Source organism: Eleutherodactylus coqui, chromosome 1 (assembly GCF_035609145.1).
Source record: "Eleutherodactylus coqui strain aEleCoq1 chromosome 1, aEleCoq1.hap1, whole genome shotgun sequence".
Lineage (NCBI taxonomy): Eukaryota > Metazoa > Chordata > Amphibia > Anura > Eleutherodactylidae > Eleutherodactylus > Eleutherodactylus coqui.
In genome coordinates this window covers 181,892,182-181,909,345 of record NC_089837.1, presented here as the reverse complement: position 1 = coordinate 181,909,345, position 17,164 = coordinate 181,892,182, and the positions used below count along the sequence as shown (strand labels likewise).

At 38.4% G+C, this 17,164-nt stretch overlaps 1 protein-coding gene across 7 annotated transcripts in view; it reads right to left on the bottom strand.

The window, feature by feature from the left end:
- Positions 1-17,164, bottom strand: part of COL19A1 (collagen type XIX alpha 1 chain) — an 859,492-nt gene that overhangs the window by 92,862 nt on the left and 749,466 nt on the right. For all 7 annotated transcript variants that reach the window (XM_066604267.1, XM_066604321.1, XM_066604301.1 and 4 more), the window contains 4 exons: positions 15,334-15,387; positions 13,230-13,274; positions 6,420-6,464; positions 79-141 (listed from right to left, as the gene is read on the bottom strand). In XM_066604267.1, coding sequence (XP_066460364.1) covers positions 79-141; positions 6,420-6,464; positions 13,230-13,274; positions 15,334-15,387 — 207 coding nt within the window. The remainder of the gene's footprint in view (positions 1-78; positions 142-6,419; positions 6,465-13,229; positions 13,275-15,333; positions 15,388-17,164) is intronic.

The window sequence follows — 17,164 nt, the reverse complement described above, 5'->3', positions numbered from 1 at the left end:
GGCTGATAAATATTAGGCTTATAAAAAAAGAGAAATTTATGACATAAAAACAAAAACATGCAATATCTAGCTACTCACTGATGATCCTGGGGGTCCTTCAGGTCCTGGAAAACCAATATCTCCTACTGGACCTCTATCACCCTAAAAATATAGATAACTCTATTTTAGACCAACTGTGATAAACATACAGCTCCAAGTACATGCACTATAAATAACATTTAAACAATGCTACATTGTTATTAGAGGTACTAAAACTGGAAATTGCTTAAAGTAATTGTTTCAGCAGAAGAAGTTAGCCCCTCTCCACAGGACAGGGACTATCTAACTACTGGGCCCTCCACTGATCAGGAGAACAGGAGTCCAGAAGGTCTCAGAGCGAATGGAATGGTGGTGCACATGTGTAACTGCTGCCCTATTAACTCAGGGACCTTTGGAAGCAATATCCTGCTGAACCGTTGGGGAGCCCAACAGTTGGACCTCCATCAATCAGACAATTATCCTCTGCCCTGTGAATAGTCTTTTGGTGGGACAACCTTCATCGAAATAGAGAAACCAAAATCATACAGCACTTGTATACAACACCTACAACCTCTAAAGGTCATAGTAATATAGAAGGAATGGTCAGAAATAACATTTTAGGGATATTTGGGTGTCTTGTTTGGTAGGTGTGGTCAGATGCTGACCTTCCAAAAAAATGAAACAGTTATTTGCACTAATCTCTAGTGCTGTAGAAGAAGAAACATGTGAGCACAGCTACTCTGCAACATAAAGAGGTCCTAAAACAAGGACAAGGTAAGCATAATTTCTAAATGGAAACATATTGACACTGTTATTGGGTGCACTCTTTACCTGACACTGCATGGAAGGCGCTCTCTCTGACACTGTTTATAGGAGAACTCTTTGGCTATCATTGTTTAAGAGGAACTCTAGCATCATTGGTTGAGGCATTCCCAGGGTGACATTGTTTACGAGGGCTCTTTCATTTTGTCACAGTTTATAAGACAATGTTCAAAGAATGTAGATTGTGTAACTAGCACTGTTTATACAGGGACTTCACTGTTGTCACCATACACATAGACATGGGGTGTGAAACTCATTTTCACTGAGGGCCACATCAGCCTTATGGTTGCCTTCAAAGGGCCGATTCTAATTGTTAATTGTAAGACAGTATAGTAAAAGTGAACCCCATAGTGGCCCGATTGGTAATAAGGTCCCCCATAGTGGCCAGTGGCGCACACACACACACATACAGACGCACACTATTATACACATACATGCACCCAGACGCACACACATATACGCACAGACACACACACTATATATATATCTATATATATATATATATATATATAGATAAATAGATATATCTATATATATATATAGATATAGATATATCTATATATCTATATATATATATATATATATATACACATGCATACATACACACACATGGACACTTCTGCATTTTTATACACATTTTTATACTTACCTGCATCCAATGTGGTCCCACTGACAGGTATACTGGCTGCTCTCAATACTTCTTGGGGCCCTCCTGCATATTTGGGCCTGATGTCTCCCCAGGCCTGCAGCCATGAACAGAGATAGGGCCAGTGAGAGGAGGTCAGCGTTGACCGGCTCTCACTCTGCAGCTGCTCCTCCTCAGCGCCACTCTCCTCGCTGCAGAGATCATGTTTACTGCAGTCTTCTTCCCTCCTCCGCGGCCGTTGTCAGTCTGCTATTGGCACTCGTCTATTACTGTCTGCACTAGACAGAACAAGCCGAGAGAAGATTGCCTACTGACAGCAGCACAGAGGTGAGGGAACTTTGTGCACAGCCGGCAGGCAACAGAAAATGAGGAGGCGGGCCGGACTCGGCCCGTGGGCCTTGTCTTTGACACCTGTGACATAGACTGTAAGTTTAGAAACAAGGATGGAAGAATTGCAACCAGTTCTTACAAACTAATTCCAAGTTGCCTGACGTCTTACAATATGTGAATACTGGGGACACTCCAATCAGTATACAGTAATTTCATTCAATACACATATAGAAGTGACTGTAGCATTTGCCTCTGTATCTCTATAGACAGGTACTGAGTTTTAATTCTCTTACGCTTTACAGCTACGGTAAATATCATCCTATAGACAAAGACATACCTAAACCTTAGGTGTTAAGTCAGGTGTTTTTCCTGATTCACCTCAATGGGTAAAACTGGACCTATTGATATAAAAACCGCTCACGAAGCTTTTACAACAGGTAGAACACTTGTTGTTTCTATAGAAACAATTCTAATAAAAGGCCGTTTCAATCACAAAAAGCAAGCTGACGTTAAACATTTATCTTTGGCTGTATTGTGCTTTGTGCAGTTAAGATCTGTTCCGTGATCATTATAGATGAAAAAAGGCACAAAAACTCAATATAAAACATTCAATACAAAATGAATGTACTTATTTAAAAATGGTGATGCATACATTTATAATACTCTCTAATATGAATAATACAAGAACTACTCTGCATCTGAAAAGTGCTATGTAATTGAGCAGATATTCTGCTGCAGTATTCAGAAATCAGGTCATGACTCATTAGTATTTGCAGTCAAATTGTCAATTTATTGCATCCCTGTAGCTTAGCTAAATTAACCAGAAACACAGAGGTATTAAAAGGACAAAGTACCTTACACATCTGTCATAAAGGGTAACGACACGCTAAATATAGAAACCTAGCAGGGTATTATGGAAAGAATACAAATAATCAATGCAGGCTTAAGGCTGAAGGGATTGGCAATGATTATTGTCCCTGATCACACTATGTTTTGTTAACCCTTTAAGGACCACAGTGTTTTGTCCTATAGGATTAGTCACTTTTTAGCAATTTTATGCAGGTGATGGTTTTATGGCGCAATTTTGGGCTTCCAAAATTATTTCTGCTGCATATTTTCAAATATGACGATATTTTTTATTACCCTTTTTTACTGAAATATTTTTAGTTTTTTTTAAATTATTATTATTAGGGGTATGGTGTACAAATAAAAAAAAAGTTTTTTTTAATTCATACTTTTTTTATTTTTAAAATGAGTACATTTACACTAAAATAAACTGTAGGAATGGGTTCCCCATTTTGTTTTTGGACGTTTCAATATGTAATTAGTATAGTTCATGGCATAAAAAAGTAGCGCTATCGTGCGCTTTTATGTGCTTGCGCCTGTGTGAAACCGCAAAATCGCCTGTGCAAAATGCAGAGAATTGAACCAATTGATTTCAATAGGTTCTCTCACATTCTGTGCTTTTGCGCTCAATCTTCGCATGTGTGAAAACATACCGTACACAGCATGCTCTACTTCTGTGCGCATTTGTGCATCCAAGAAACCATTGGAATCTAAGAGGGGTGCGCAAATCATGCACTGAACTGCGCAACTTTGCAGTGTTAATTGATAACATTGGGGACTAATTAGGTTGCACAGCTGGTTCAATCATGGTGCAGGTGTGTCCTGCACCATTTAACTCTTTAGAGTACTTTTAAACAGAATGATTATTGGTCAAAAGATCATTCAAAAGGGAAAAAGTGAAATATTATCGTTCAATCTAAACACAAGTCAACGACTGAACGATGAACGAAAATTGTGTGCGCTTCTTTATCAATGTTCATTTTATGCAGGCATAAAAATCATGTCTGGCTTATTCACTTTTTGTTCTGTTTAAACAGCACTCGTTCAGTCTATCATATTCTAACGTCTTGATGGCTTGATAGACACACTGCATAGGCAGCCTTTCAGAAGGCCCCTGGCTGCCGTGGCAACCGCACGGCTACCCGCGATCTTATCGTGGTGGGCAGTGCAAGACCCCCGAATGTCGGCACCCGTGTTGTACGGAGCGGGATCAATTCGCGAACCCCCTCATACGAACAAATGCACTTACGAACAGCTTTCTGCGACGAAACCTGTTCGTAAGTAGGGGACTACCTGTACTCATACCCTAAGTACAGTATATACACATACTACACACCTGCATACACCCTGCAAACAAACTATTCACAATTGTATATACACTGCACTTTTATACACGCACTCTTTATACCTGTATACACACACTGCAGACACTTGCTCACATCATTACAATCAGAGTTCCTTCATTTGCAATTGCACACACTTCTGCGTGACTAATTTGTGCCGTGAGTGAGACGCATTTACACGCATATAGATGCATTCTACTGTACTTTTTGCACATGCAGGGCACGTTCACATGGGCATGGGACAACCACCTCCACCGGTATATAAACAACTATTCAGCCTAATGAGTTCCAGACGTGTTATATCTTTATTGAAATGTGCAGCGTATTGCCCATTTGTGCGTGCATTGAGCACACATTTTTGCACCTCCCACAGATTTCTCTCGGGACCCTTGGTGTGAAAATTCACACATAAACAGCATGCTGTGTCACGCACAAAAAAGGAAAAGGAAACAAACCCATTGATATCAATAGATTCTATTTTCTGCATATCATGTGCGAAAAATTTGCGCATGCAAATTTGCATGCAAATACGTCCATCTGAAGGAGCCCTCAAACCAGCATTTACACTTTCAGGAAATTCAACTTTCTAGGAAGTAAGATGGAGGGGCAGACACTGAACCATAAAAAAGGCAGTGATAAGGAGAAGGGTCTATATATCATCTGTGGTAGTGGGGGCACCTTCTGCCTGCAGCTGTAACAGTGTACATATCTATGGAGGAGACCAGTGGCTATTAGCTGCTGCTCTGCGGCTTCCCCTACTCTGTACTCAGTAAGCCGATTAGAGCCAGCAGCTCCCATCACTACACTGGTCAGGACTCTACACCTATTGTCCTGGAGCTCCTGCAGTATCTCCTCTGATCAGCTGCTGCTGGTATCACACTAGTGGAAAGCAGAGTACTCTGAATGTCTCTCATTGCTCCGTCCCCTCTGACCAACTTCTCAATGTGCACCCTGGGCATCTCCCACCTGCACTAAGAGAAAGCACCTGATTGGTTGAAGCAGATACCTGTCCTATTCACAGGCTGTGATAGGCTGAAACCAGTGAGCACTTCTGTGCAGAGAAAGCTCTCTGCACAGCTCAGCGGTACACCAGAGAGGCTAGGAACAGATCTTAAAGAAAAGTGTACATTTTTTAAATTTGCGCCCCCTCACATCTAAGGTTGTTTGTTGCCCTAGTAAATGTCAATTTTCACCTCCCCACTGTCCTGGCTCAGTTTACAATGACGATCTTAAGACAGATTAGACCTCAAGATATGTATGTAAGATATAAGACCCTTACATACATCTAAAATGCAGTTTTAGATGTTTTTTTGTTTTATGTTACATCTTATAATGATTTTAAATACCATCTTTAAGTTCTTGACACTTATATTAGGAGCCTGTTTGAACACTGGCCATGTCACACAGTTTTGCTGGTCTGATACATGCATTTTGCTTCCCTTTATTTTGTGTACTCATTTCTGTATTCTACAACTCAAGCCAAGCTGTTGCTGAGAGTGTGCCATTATCAAGAAGCATTTTGGATGGTGTCCATTCATCGACATGAATATTTAACAATCCTCTACTACCAAAGACAAAATAAAGACAGGGCAAATTGGAGGTTTTGCCATAGAGCTATACATATAATTCATTGTGGAAACAGCTAATTAAGAAAAATATTACTACCTGTTGTTCTTGTTTAGAGTTACAGTTACACAGAACGGAAAGTCCCTCCTGCATAAACTATTACACAGCGCAGTAGAAGGCAAAGCAATGTTTATACATAATACCATACCTGTAAAGTATGGTAATACAGCAAGCCTTTAAAAACACCAAGTAAATTAATAAGGTAATCATCACAACAATGGTTTACTGCAGGCAAAAACCTTTAAAAGCTATTTGCATAGTTTCAGTAGTTAAGCTGCTCACAAGAGGTGAGCAACTATATAATTATATTTTATTTCAATTTAACCACATTTTATTATGTAATTCCAGGGGGCAATGCAATTTTAACATGCTCCATTTGTAGCTTACAGAATGAATTTTGCACGGTAAAAAATGGAGTCTTTGACTTACCTGACAGGAAAGGGGTTAATTAAGATACAGCACTTAACGTAAATGTTCCCTTCCTGGAATTAGTGTAATAAATAAGTATTTATTTGTGCACAGTGTTAATACTGCAGTGAAGGTCCATTAACATGCAGCAGAAGCAGAAACATATGGTGTGTCTCCCCTGAGCATCTTCACTAATACTGGAAAGAGCGTGTCGAAATTTCCTAGGATTCTTAGGTCTCAAATCACCTATACTTTGTACCTTAGGGAAGCAAAGCTACCAAATTGAGATCAGCAATGACAGTTCTTAGGGTTTTGAAATGTCTGTCTTCTCAATTCTCTAGAATATTCAGTAGCAAAGCACATTTAATATGCATACTTACCGCTTCACCTGGAATTCCTGGAGGACCTGGGGCTCCGTTCCTTCCCTTTTAAAATGAAGAAATATGTTTTAATCAAAATGTATTCTCCTACAGAACACATATTCAGTTGTTACCGATTTCTAATGCAACTGCCTTACTGACCAGAATAACATTAAACAGCATGTTACAGTGCCATAGAATTGACTAGTAAATCAGGCGTACCTTTAAATTCTAGTAACAAGGCTTTTAACTTTTAAGTAGAATAAATAGTGATAGATTGGAAAAGACAGTTTTGTAGTGTTCACGAACAAGTACATCTTCCCAGAACACTATGGAACAATGTTTGATTTACATAATTGTTGGTGTGGGTGTAGATTCAGTCACAGTGGAAGCCAGTTAATATGCTTCATTTCATGAAAACATTTACTGAATGTCCAAACAGTCATCAAACAATGCCATCAATGTTCTCCACCAAGCAATACAAATCTGTTTTGGAACACTCCGTTTTATTTAAATCAATGTTTATGTGCTGAACATTAAATTCTGCACAACTTCTGCAACATATAGACATCACAAATCAAAGTGGACACCTTTTAAAGTATCGCGTCATTTTCATTTTCAACTTGAGTTGAATCTTCAAAAGTTTTCAATATTTTTTTAAAATTCAATTCATTTATAGATTCCAATAATGAAAAGCGTTCTCCAATACATCTCCATGGTTGGAGGACAGAAATATTACTGCAACAACAAGCCGAGAACAGTTGGTGACAATTACATAGATCGAGTATTGGCAATTTTCTGATTTGTAAAACATAGCGGATGAATTTAGCATGTTAACTCGAAATGGTGTTTGACAGGATTGGAACTAAGCATGGCCTCTTCTCTGAAGCTGGCCGTATAACTATAATTTTTTGGGAACCACATTTGCTGACGTGCAGCTTTATCTGCAATTTCGTGTTTTAGCATTTAAGTTAATTTTTAATCTCTAGTAAAGAATATGAACACTTTTCAGTCATATTGTATCACTTCTAATGAGTACATCTAATAATTATAATGAAAAAAGTTTGGTACTGGGTAACTCAGTAGAGTAAAATGTAATTGTTCCCTGCAAGAGAAACCAAGTAATCATGGAGATATTATACCTTTTAATGGCTAACAAAAATACATGATGTTAATATGAGTTTTTCAACCAACGCAGGGTTCTGCTTCAAGCCTAAATAAAATAGATCCAAAGAGGCATGCATATTTATACATACATGGTTATGACAAGGCACAGACATGGATGTGATTAATTTGCACTTAGAAGAATACTACAACAGAAATACAAACATCTTTAAATAGTTATTCATACAGATGTGAAGATTGTATGGTCCCTGAATTAGTGTTAGGGGGTCACCAGTTCAGCACTGTTATCTGTGCTATAGATGTCCCATACTTCTCAGTTACGCATGAATCCTCTTGAACAATTTAACCCTCTGTTGAAAGTGTCAAAAGTAGTTATAAATTTACATTCCCAAATTCTTCTATGGCTTTGTGATTTGAAATTGGCTTTCAGTATAATAACTTTCATATCTTCAATGTTGTGTCTATGACTAGAAAAGTGCTCCGTCATAGGTAATTCTGTCATTCTCTGTTTAATTGTGTGGTGATGAGACCTCATCCTCGCTTTTACTTTTTCTCCTGTTTCTCCAACATAAAGGCCCCCAAAAGGACATTTACTGTACAGGATCCAGTACACAACATCAGACGTGGAACATGTGAATGTCCCTGGGGTCTTATAATCTTGCTGTGTGTTGGGATTTGTATCCTGTCCGCAGTCAGTACATGTCAGCAGGTCTTGCAGCTCCTTACATTGCAGGGATAAGTTCCTTTTCGTTTGACAGTGGGCAACGCACTCCTGACTATAAACTTCCTTAAATTTGGGTGTTGCGTGTAACACAGAAGAGGAGGGTCAGTAATTATGGTTTTTAGACGGTCATCCTTGTATAGGGTATGATGGGGTTTCTTTGAAGTTTTCCTTAGTACCTCTAGCTGTGAATTGTAGGTTACTACTAGAGGTACATGATAGTTTCCTTCCTTCTCTGTGTATTGGAGCAGTTGATTCCTGGGTATCCTGCTGGCTGTGGTCATTTGGTCATCAATTCAGATAGGTTGGTAGCCCTGATTTAAAAATGTCCTTTTAAGAAGGTATAGGTGTTCCTCTCTGTCTGTTGGGTTGGAGCAGATCCGGTTGTATCTGATGGCCTGGCTGTTAACAATCGGCTTTTTGATGTGTTTAGGGTGGAAACTGTCCCATCTGAGGTATGTGGGCCGATCAATCAGTTTCTGATATAGGGATGTCTGTATTGAGTCTGTATTGAAAATCACACCCACAAAACATGCTGAAGTGAAGCCATTGATTTCACTGGTTTCATTTTCACAGGCATGTTTCTCACACGATATTCCTATGCATGAGAAAAAAAAGGCCTTGCTCTATCTTCCTCACACGGAGTCTTTATATGGGTGAGAAAAGATAAGTCGTGTCCTATTTTTCTGTTTTGTTTTATTTCTTGTCATGCAATAGCAGGAGGTTTCAATGGCAAAAAAAACAACGTTTGACTGGTTCATGTGCAAAATCGCTCCGTAGAGGCGAGCATATTTACACATTTGCTCATCCGTCAGAGCCCTAAATCTCCAGGAGAGCTTCATCTGAACCATGAAATGGTGGTTTTGATAATATTGGATCATACATAGCAACACAGTCTCAGGTAAATATAACCATAGCCCTGATCAATTATCAGTTACATTAGTCCAATCCATCATCTGGAACAATACAAGAACAAATAATGTGTTGCCATTTCTATTACAGGATTTAATACGAAAGGCTATTGTGTTTAAATTTACTTTCCTTCAGCTAAAGAAAATGACAAACGGGGATTCAATTTCATTTACATAATCTTGATAAGAGCAAGCACTTTGAAATCTTCATCAAAAGCCGAGACAACTTGTTTCCTTTTACTTTGACTTAGTAAACTGTAAATTTATCACCAGATTTTTGTAAGGGTTGAACGGTAAGACTACATAACGAGTAAATACACAGTACATATGCTTTCAAGTAGCAGTTGTCAAAACACTAGATAATCAAAATAGATTGTTAGATGACCCACAATTGACTCTTCAAAGCTTGTCAGTGGCAAAGAACCTATGAACCTCTTCTAGAAAATCTTCAAAATAAGCTTTTACTGCACACTCTTGTTGCCCAGTCAACAGGATAAACAGCAGTCAAAGCCCAACAAATGGGCGAGAATCAGAACACAAAAAAGCAAAAAGATAATATGAATATATTTAGCTTCTGTTATTAGCTGGTCACATTATGCTAAGTAATGTGGTTGTTGCAGCAACTGGAATAATTATTCCGGTCATATTAAAATATATTCATATACTTAAAATTTATATATGATATACTATGAAATTGAGATGAAAATGCTATATACTATATAGCCAAATGTGTGCTTTCAACATAAATCTAACATGAAGAAGCCTCAAGTCAGACTGCTCTACTACATAGTGTTTAACTGAGGAATGCTATATGTAACCACTTAGGGTAAATCTTGTATTACATGCATCTGATTCAAATAAATAAGTTACCATGTAGCTCATGTTTTGTCTTTCGGAATGGGAGCCACTCTTTGTTACTGCTTTTGTTCATAGAGGGAGGTCTGAAGCAGGAGAAGCCTCCTATGAAATTCACATGCCTGGATAGGACAACCGCTTTATGTATCACCTACTGTATATTATCTTTTCACCAATAAAACACAAATACTGAAACCTATCCCTTTTTCTAATCTGTTAACAATAGATCATTTTGATACAATATATTCTTTTTTATCTACTGTTTTAAAATCTTTAAAAAAATCATAACACTTTAAACTTAAAAGGGTTCTCCTAATTCTAAGACTGATGACCTGTCCTTAGGATAGATCATCAATAATTTATCGGCTGTGGTCCTTCATCTATGACCCTACCAATTATCTGACAGTTAGGGCTAGTGTTCTAATGTACTGAAGCAGATAGCTTGTTTCCTAGAAGCAGACAGCTTTGTACACTCTAGATTGGCCCGGTGTGGTATCGCAGGTGGAGTCCTATTCACTTTAATGAGGATTCAATAGCACGCCAGGCGACTGTACAATAAATAAAGCTCTCTCCTTCCAGCAGAGGCATAGCTAAAAGATCATGAGCTTGGTGTAAAGGTTTAGCATGGGCCCCCTATTGTCACCTAAAACCCCCACACACCTTTTCATGGCTACCAGCTGTGGTTCACCCCAAAATATACATAAACACATTATATATAATCAGATAGCAGATCTATAAGATGTTTTTAACACAATAGCCTAGATACAGCCACTCAGCTCTAGTGACCTCTATATAATACAGTCACCATACAATAGTCAGATACTAGTTCAACACAGAGATACAGATTACAGTGCAGTTACCTCCAGTGATCACAATTGACATCTTCTCTGTGCTGCTGCTATCACCAATACCCCTGTATAGTGAAAGAGACCCCATATACCCCTATAAACTAATAGAGCTCTCTTGTGCCCCACTACTCATGTATCTCCTGTCCAAGTGAGCAGTATGAATACTGACAGCCGTTTGTGTTCCATATCACAGAGCCGCGCTATGCCCATGCTGCCTGTTATGTAGTCAGAGCAGGAAACGGTTCCATCCACTTCTCCTGATCACTAGCTGCTCCTAGTAGAAAGATGGAAAAATACCTCTACAGTGCCATCTATTGAATGGCAGCAGTCCTTCAATTCAAAGTAACCTTATAAAAAAAGGTCTACAATGATTGGGATTTTTAAACCAAGCATATACAGACTGTTTCAGGGGGTTAGAAGCTGTGTTGTCTCCTTAAGGAGAGCACCCAAGAAGTGTTTGGGAACACCTAGAGAGTGAGTGGATATGGGGATATGTATAGTTTCTCCCCAAGGAGAGCACCCACCTCTACAGTGCCATCTATTGGATGGCAGCATTCCTTTCTTTGAAGGGAATGCTGCTATCCAATAGATAGCGCGGTAGATGTATTTTTTCATCTTTCTGATTTGCATACATTTCCTAGAGGTGTATTGCCTTATAAGTCTCCTTACTTAGCTTTTAGGTGTCCCCACACACTTTCTGGGCGCTCTCCTTGGGGAGAGACTATATCATCCCCATATTTACTCATCCCCTAGGTGTCCCCAAACACTTTTTGGGTGCTCTCCTTAAGGAGACACGACACCTCTTCTGACCCTAGCTGCTTCTAAGCACAGGACATTAGGATAAAGAGCTGTTCCCTGCACTGACTGCATAACAGGCAACATAAGCACAGTGTTGCTCTGTGAACAGGAAGGAACTGTCAGTATTCACACCACTCCCCTGCACATGCCCAATAACGTTAATGGCAAGGGGAAGCCTCTGGGGCCCAGTGCGGCGGGGGGGGGGGGGGGGAGAGAGAGATCTCCCCTCCGTTCCTCCCCGCTCTCCCCCGCCGGCCCCTGAATCTTTAGAGACGAGCAGGGAGATACTCAGCTAAGGCACTACTCACTCGAGTAATGTGCCTTAGCGAGTATACTCGCTCATCTCTAGTCTTTACTTTTTGAAATCGGAATACCCAAGGCCTAGCAAAGCATCCAGTTGTGTGAGGCCAAATACCTCAATTGGTGATGCCCAGCAAGGTGGTACTATTTCAGGATAAACACAAAACCTTATTGAGAGCTCAGTCACACGGGCACATCTGGGCGCTCATGCAGGATAAGACGGCCGCACTGCAGGTGCGGAGAAAGAACACATGACCGGCTCCATTGCCGGTCGTGTGTTCTTTCTTCCGGCACTGCGGAGAGTCGTTCGCACCTGCTGTGCGGCCGTCTTCTTCATGCAGTAACACGGGCGCATCGGCTCCTGGATGCGCCCGTGTGACTGAGCCCTCAGTGTGCAATGTCCCTTTGCCAATACCATTATAAATAATGATAATTCCTTTGTTTCTTAGCAAAGAAGGAACCTCTTACTCCCCCATCATGAGTTTCAATAGTGAAGGTTGAGCAAACCTTTTATAGGTATTAATATTTATGCTTGAATGTAAATATGCCAAAGATGATGATAATAAACATGGTAGGCCATAAATGTGACTACAAGAGTTGTTGAAAAAGAATGGTACAGAAAACTTTAGCATGTTTTCCAATTGAGACATAGGATAGACAATGATGTAAAGCAACTATTGAGGCCTATTGAGTGCTTAAGACAGCCTCAATATAGGTCAAAGGACCAAAAAGATTAATTTCTATTCAGTAAATGAACACTTACTATGTTAATAATAACCAATCGCTGAAATTCTAAAACAATAAATCCAAAATTCAATACTAAATATTCAATTAACTGAACAAACACACAGAAAGAATTCTATCAAGCAATTACCATATTGAAAATTAATTACAACAAGCAGATATAAGACATTTAGATAGTGACTGAAACCTAAACATAGAAAACAGAGGCATTTTGGAGGATATTTCATTTCAGAATATTGAAGTAAAAGTGTTGAATATAAAACGGGGCTAATAAAATAACATAAAATCATTTCATATTTTCTGCCTCTCCTGTGTATTCAGAAATAGAAATATTCCAAGCAGTTTTCATAGAATTCAATGAAACAGATTTAAGGTCGTAAACTCCACAAAATAAAATAACTCAGCATATATTTTAACAACATATACTTTGCTCAATATAACTTGGTGGATTTCCACAGAGTAATTGTAATTTATATGTGTTTTCAGCATTGTTCACTATTGAATTGTAAAAGCTGCCAAAGCTACTCACTGGTATCCCAGCAATTCCTGGTGGACCAATTTGTCCTCGATCTCCCTAGGACACAAATAATATACACAATCCTGTTTAGCAATCCAGGGCATGCCTTATTTATGAAACAAGAGAGACAAATGATATATTTATGGCTCAAAGAGCAGCAGTTTGTCTTATACATTTTGTCAATGCTTAGTCAAGAATATAATTCATTAGCTAATCCAGCTGACACTTCTAATCTCTCCAGTCTGAATCCTCTATTATGTCTTTGTTCTACAGATATGTAAACATTATTGCATGAGGATAAGTGATCCTCAGGAGAAGGAATGCAGTTGTGAATCAATTCAACATGCCAAACGTACTCTTGCAGTGTATGCGCTCCATTAAAATGTAGACTAGTACCATAGCAAATAGGCTCTGCATAGAGTAAATTACATTTTAATATATGAAACAATCAGGTGTCAAGTCTATACCTTTTAGGAGCCCTCAGGTTCTACTACTGGTATGTAGCTTTCAGCATGACTTGAGGGAAAAAAGCACGTCTGATTATATTTCTAACTCTTATTTCTAATGATGATCAGTGAGGCAGAATATGAGTGTTTGTGTATAGTCTATCTATATATTTATCTATTAGAGTGTACTATTTGTATAAAATATTGTTATCAAATGTATTTAACTGTCAACTAGATAATACCAAAAGTTATCATTTTTGTGTTTATGTATCACCAACATATACAACGTTGCTTGATTATTTGGATATAACTGTAGATATTGAAAAAGCGGTAAACTAGTCAAACAGCTACCTTCACTTTTCATATATATGTTGATTATACATTTTGCCATCACTGACAAACATTAAGACCTCGTCCTGATATGATTAAAGCACCGTATATTTCCAAATTTCAGCTCACTTTGTATTTTTTTAATGAAATCATTTTTCCAATAGCTATTTGTCCGTGCTGTCCACGATCTATCAGGAGACAACACTCCGGTGACTCACTTCTGCAAAATGTTCTACATTTAGTTCATGAAACAGGTTGACTAGATTCGAAGTTGACTTCATTCTGTTGCTCTAACATATTATCTCATATGATATTCTAATCTTATCTGACAGAACTTCTTGATGGTTTTGTCAATTTTGGTTCAGTGCTTTGGTTGTGAGAAATTGCTTAATGGCCTTGCTTTGAGGTTTACTACTTTTTTCAGTAGGCTAGCAGTTGGAAATCGATCATAAGATTTTGTGGGCTTTTTATAATAATTATTGTATGATTTTTAGGCACTGCTTAATAATTTGAATTAGATAATGGATATGCTTTCATCAGAATAAGGAGGCATTCTATGAATAAGAAAAGTCTTAGATAAGGATATGCCTTCTGTGCCGACACAGATCTAGATATGCACACATATGCATGCAGTTATGTTTCATCTATAAAGATATACATGAGATGGAAGAAAGTATTGAATAAATATTTGCACAGACTTTGTGCAGGTTCCTTAGATCTTTAGATCTTTTCAATAGTTAAACTTCAGTAGAAACTATTTTATCTTACTCAAAACTATCTAGTGCTCATATATACATAATATGATCGATTCAATCTCATGTATAATTGTACCTATCCATCTGTTTGTATCAAAGTCATCAACTCCTGCAGCTAATTTGCATGCACCGGCCATATGAGGTTGTAATATGATTATGGAAATATGAAAATTATGCACTGCTTCTTAACGCTTTTCAATTCTAGGCTGAAAAATAGACTTAGGAATTTTGATTATATAAACTACAGTACAGTATGGCTCCATCAAAAGCTATACAAATTGGCACAGTAACAACCAGAGGGGCAACTTGAAGCTTCTGGGCCCCAATACAAAATCTGTAATGGGGACCCCAACTATAATGATTTAGTCATAGTTCAGGGCTCACTATATGGAAAAGAAAAGCCTTATAAGCCCCCTAAGGCTCGTGGGCCCTGGTGCAACTGCATCCTCTGCATCCCCTATAGTTACACCCCTGGTAACAGCTAACATATTGCTGAAGCAATAAAAGAATGTGTCACATTTACTGAAAAATTGCAAGAAACCTGCTAGACAATAATACTAAAGAACAAGGAAAAGATTCTCATACCTTCTCCCCTGGAAGACCTTCAAGCCCTGGTAGTCCCATTGGCCCAGGCTCACCCTAGGAAAAAAGAAGTCCTTTACAGTGTAATCTACATGACATTATTCCAAATACACAGAGATAATTTTACATTTCCAAGGTACCTAATAAATCTGCCACTTTTGTGCCGCTGCATATAATTTAAGCATCCGTAGTTCACTGTTTTTTGTTATTGTTAGAGATGCCTGAATGACGGTTTTAATTATCCTCCTACATGTTTATTTCACATTAAAGTTTTAAGAAAGGTTATCTGAAGCAAAATATAATTGCTGTAAAAGTCTTATTTTCTGATACTGCATCTGAAGATCCCAAATTTATGGGCCCAAGCAAAAACATCTATGAATAATTTTCACATCGGTTCAATAAAAGGTACAAAACGTATAAAGGATTCACTATTCTTCTGGACAAATAGGTATAATAAAACACTGTAATAATGCAGTGTTAAAATACTACATTACCTAAAGCGTGGGATAAGAGGGCATCAAACTTGCTTGAATTATGATGTGAACACATGCACCTCCAGACAGGGAATATAGAAAAGGCTATGAAGCGTGAAGTCATTTTTATCTCTAGCTAAGCAAAGCAATCGTTACGGGCTAATTTTTCCTATTTATTTTCTTATGGAAATATAGTAAAGTTAAGTCAAGTCCACAAGACTTCTGTCGTAAGTAAAATGAAAGGAATTTTTGGTTGATATAAACATACAATTAGGATTATTTTATAAGGAAACATAGTAGATGTGTATTCTATTTAGCATCTAATTTATTTCAGATGGTTGAGAACTCAAGAGGTATGGCTTTAAAAGTAAAGGCTGATAGTATAGGACGATTCTGCTGTAGGTGCAAATCTAGTAAATCTAGTTGATTACAATGGTTGTGTAAAACATTGGAATAATCAGAGTTGCTGGTTTGTCACATGCAGTGCATTGTAGATAGATGTTGGCCTCCATATGCCCAGTATTTGTCACCAGAAAAACATAATAGTTAGGCCAGTCTCACACGACTGGATATGAATTGCAAATTCTGCGACTGCCGTTCGCGGTAATACTTCCGACTTTGAAAGGCATGTAGTTTAGAAGTTCCATTCACGCTTGCGGGTGCAATTCATTTTCGCAATCACTCACAGGTCTTCTGCTGTAGATATCTGCAAGTGGAACCCATTCTGTTCATGTGAGCCTGGCCTAAAGCAAACCCTCCATTCTCAGTAAAGATGGCACTAAACATACAGAATGTACAGTTCATGTATGTAAAATGGTCATCAGGTTCTAATACTACCCTTTTGCCTGAGACACTTCCTGACTGCTGTAGGGAAGGATAGAGATGGACAGAGTGCTGATGTCATCAGTGCTGGTACATCCAAGAGCAGGAGGGAATATCTCAGACTCTCAAAACATACTCTTGAAGGGTAGTTGAAAATCTGGTGGCCATTTTCTTACATGGACTGAGGACGGGGCATGGGATGAACCGCAACATTAAAAAGGAGGGCATCAGGTGCAGTATGTTAACTATTCATTCTGCATGTAAGTATTTACAATCGTCACTTTAACTGTTTTTATATTAAGGCTATACTAGGATCAATGACAGTATTTCCATTAGAGCAGTTAGTAAAAAATGTCTGCTTTAGATTACTAGAAACAGTATCACAGCAAAATCATCTATGAGTTATGTCAACTATTGTAGCTCATCCCCATTTACATATGTAGTACAAGATGTAACACAGTCCATGTAGAAGAATGACACAAAAAACACAGACTATTCCCTATTCCTGGACAATCTTTTTAAGGGATTGTCCCACTAAA